Genomic DNA, 1,953 nt, shown 5'->3' on the forward strand with positions numbered 1-1,953 from the left:
AATTGCAAACAGGTTCGCTCGCGGATTTTGCACCTATTCATCATAGGCACACCGCACACCGGTGGCACGGCGACCTGGAAATGGCGGTTGTCCTAGCCCGTCGAATCCCAACCAATTCACGCGTGTCGCCGAGTGCCACACGCCAGCGCGCGCTGAAAACGACCGCGTACCCCCACCGATTACGCCGCGCGCACACGCCACTGGCAACATCGCTCGTGAGAAGCGGAGAGTCACCTGAAAAGACGAGCAGGGACGGGGGAGCGGCGGCGGCATCGGCTCCGGTGGCGGCCATGGCGCGAGGGAGCCGGGAGGAGGAGGCGGCGGCGGCGGATCTCCCTGGTGCGCGGAGGCGGACCCGGAGGGAGCAGGTACCGGAAGAGGTGGCAGTGGCGGGGCCCGCGGTGGCCGCTGACGTGCGCGGCATTATATAGGGTGGGGTGGCGAGGAGCGGCATCGGGTGGACGCCTGGACGGAGGAAGCTGCAGCCGCGCCCGCAGCGCATCAAACAGCGAGCAACCGGAATCCGCGCGCTCCCTCCCTCTCTCCCTCTCGCCTGTCCGTGCATCCTCGTGCTCGCGCCACTCACTTACCTTTGCGGCCGTTCCGGGGATTGGGCGCGGTGACGTGGCAGCTGCACACTGGCCGTGAGACCGATCAACGGCCAGGATATGGGCTCTGGGCTTTCATGGTTTATGGGCTCAATGATACATGCCAATTTGGACTTTGAGCGGGTGCAAAAGTAGCACCGAGTGTGGATTTAGCACCAGGGCAACTAGTTAACGAGCGCTCCTTCGAGAGCCTTGCAATGATCAGCGCCATTTGACGCGCTCTCAGTCATTCGCCACGTGTCGCGCTCTGGGCGCTCCCTCCGGATTTTGTTTTTTATTTTATTTTTCTCACGCATTTTCGGCTTTTTAAATGGTTTTTTTCAGGGTTTTTTTGACGTTTTGGTATTCCAACGGTCTTCATTAGCTTTTCAATAAAAAAATTGAAAAAAAAATTATGCGAAAAAACGCGTTTACTTTTTTTCCCTTTCGCGAGAGTTACGGTTTTGCTTCCGCGAGAGACACGGTTTTGTTTTCGCGAGAGTCACGGCCGTGCCTCTCAAAAACGAAAAAAAACGTGTTTTTTGTTTTTTTTTAGCTTTCGCGAGAGTCATGGTTTTGCTTCCGCGAGAGGTATGAGTGTGCTTTCGCGAGAGTCACGACCGTGCCTCTCGGAAACGAGAAAAAAAACACGTTTTCTATTTTTTTTCTTTCGCGAGAGTCACGGCCGTGCCTCTCGGAAAGGAAAAATGTGTTTTCTGTTTTTTTTCTTTTGTGCATGGTTTTGCTTCCGCAAGAGGTACGGTTGTGATTTCACGAGAGTCACGGTCGTGCCTCCTCGAAACGGAACAAAAACGCGTTTTCTTTTTTCCCTTCTGCGAGAGTCACGATTTTGCTTCCGCGAGAGGCACGGGCGTGCCTCTTTCGGAAAGGGAAAAAACCTGTGCTTCCGGTTCGGTTTTTCGTCCGGTTTTTTCATGAAAAAAAAGTTTGTCAAAACCTATCAACATAGGGTCAAGTTTTGAAGATCTCGACGCGAGGAATCCAACGATGAAACCGGTTCGAGATTTGGACGCGCGGTTTGAGAGATAAAATATTTTGAATAAACAAATCTACGAAAAAAAGGAAACACTCCCAGGTTGCGACAAGTGGCGCGTTGCCAGGGGAATTAGAGTGATCTTTGCAAGGAATAGTCCTCAATTAGTGATTTCGATTTAGCACCTGCTCCTTTTAGTCCTAATTTGAGTGAAATCACTAATCAAAGAGTACTCCTTTGAAAGATTACTCCAACCTCTCCAGGTTGCGACAAGTGGCTAACCTGTGAATTTTCAATTTTTTCGTAGATTCGTTTATTCAAAACGTTTTATCTCTTAAATCGTGTGTCCAAATCTCGAACCATTTTCATCGT

The 1,953-nt window shown here is 51.4% G+C and overlaps 1 protein-coding gene across 4 annotated transcripts in view; it reads right to left on the bottom strand.

Annotated features, from left to right (window-relative positions):
- Positions 1-566, bottom strand: part of LOC119268372 (uncharacterized protein YNL011C-like) — a 26,212-nt gene extending 25,646 nt beyond the window's left edge. For 2 of the 4 annotated variants that reach the window (XM_037549986.1, XM_037549984.1), the window contains exon 1: positions 235-559. In XM_037549986.1, coding sequence (XP_037405883.1) covers positions 235-502 — 268 coding nt within the window. In that variant the 5' untranslated portion in view covers positions 503-559. Of the gene's footprint in view, positions 1-234 lie in introns of all 4 variants that reach the window. The other 2 variants (XM_037549988.1, XM_037549985.1) reach the window with 2 other exon arrangements.
- Between the last annotated feature and the right edge of the window lie 1,387 nt (positions 567-1,953).

The sequence above is a fragment of the Triticum dicoccoides genome, chromosome 3A (genome assembly GCF_002162155.2).
Source record: "Triticum dicoccoides isolate Atlit2015 ecotype Zavitan chromosome 3A, WEW_v2.0, whole genome shotgun sequence".
NCBI classification, from domain to species: domain Eukaryota; kingdom Viridiplantae; phylum Streptophyta; class Magnoliopsida; order Poales; family Poaceae; genus Triticum; species Triticum dicoccoides.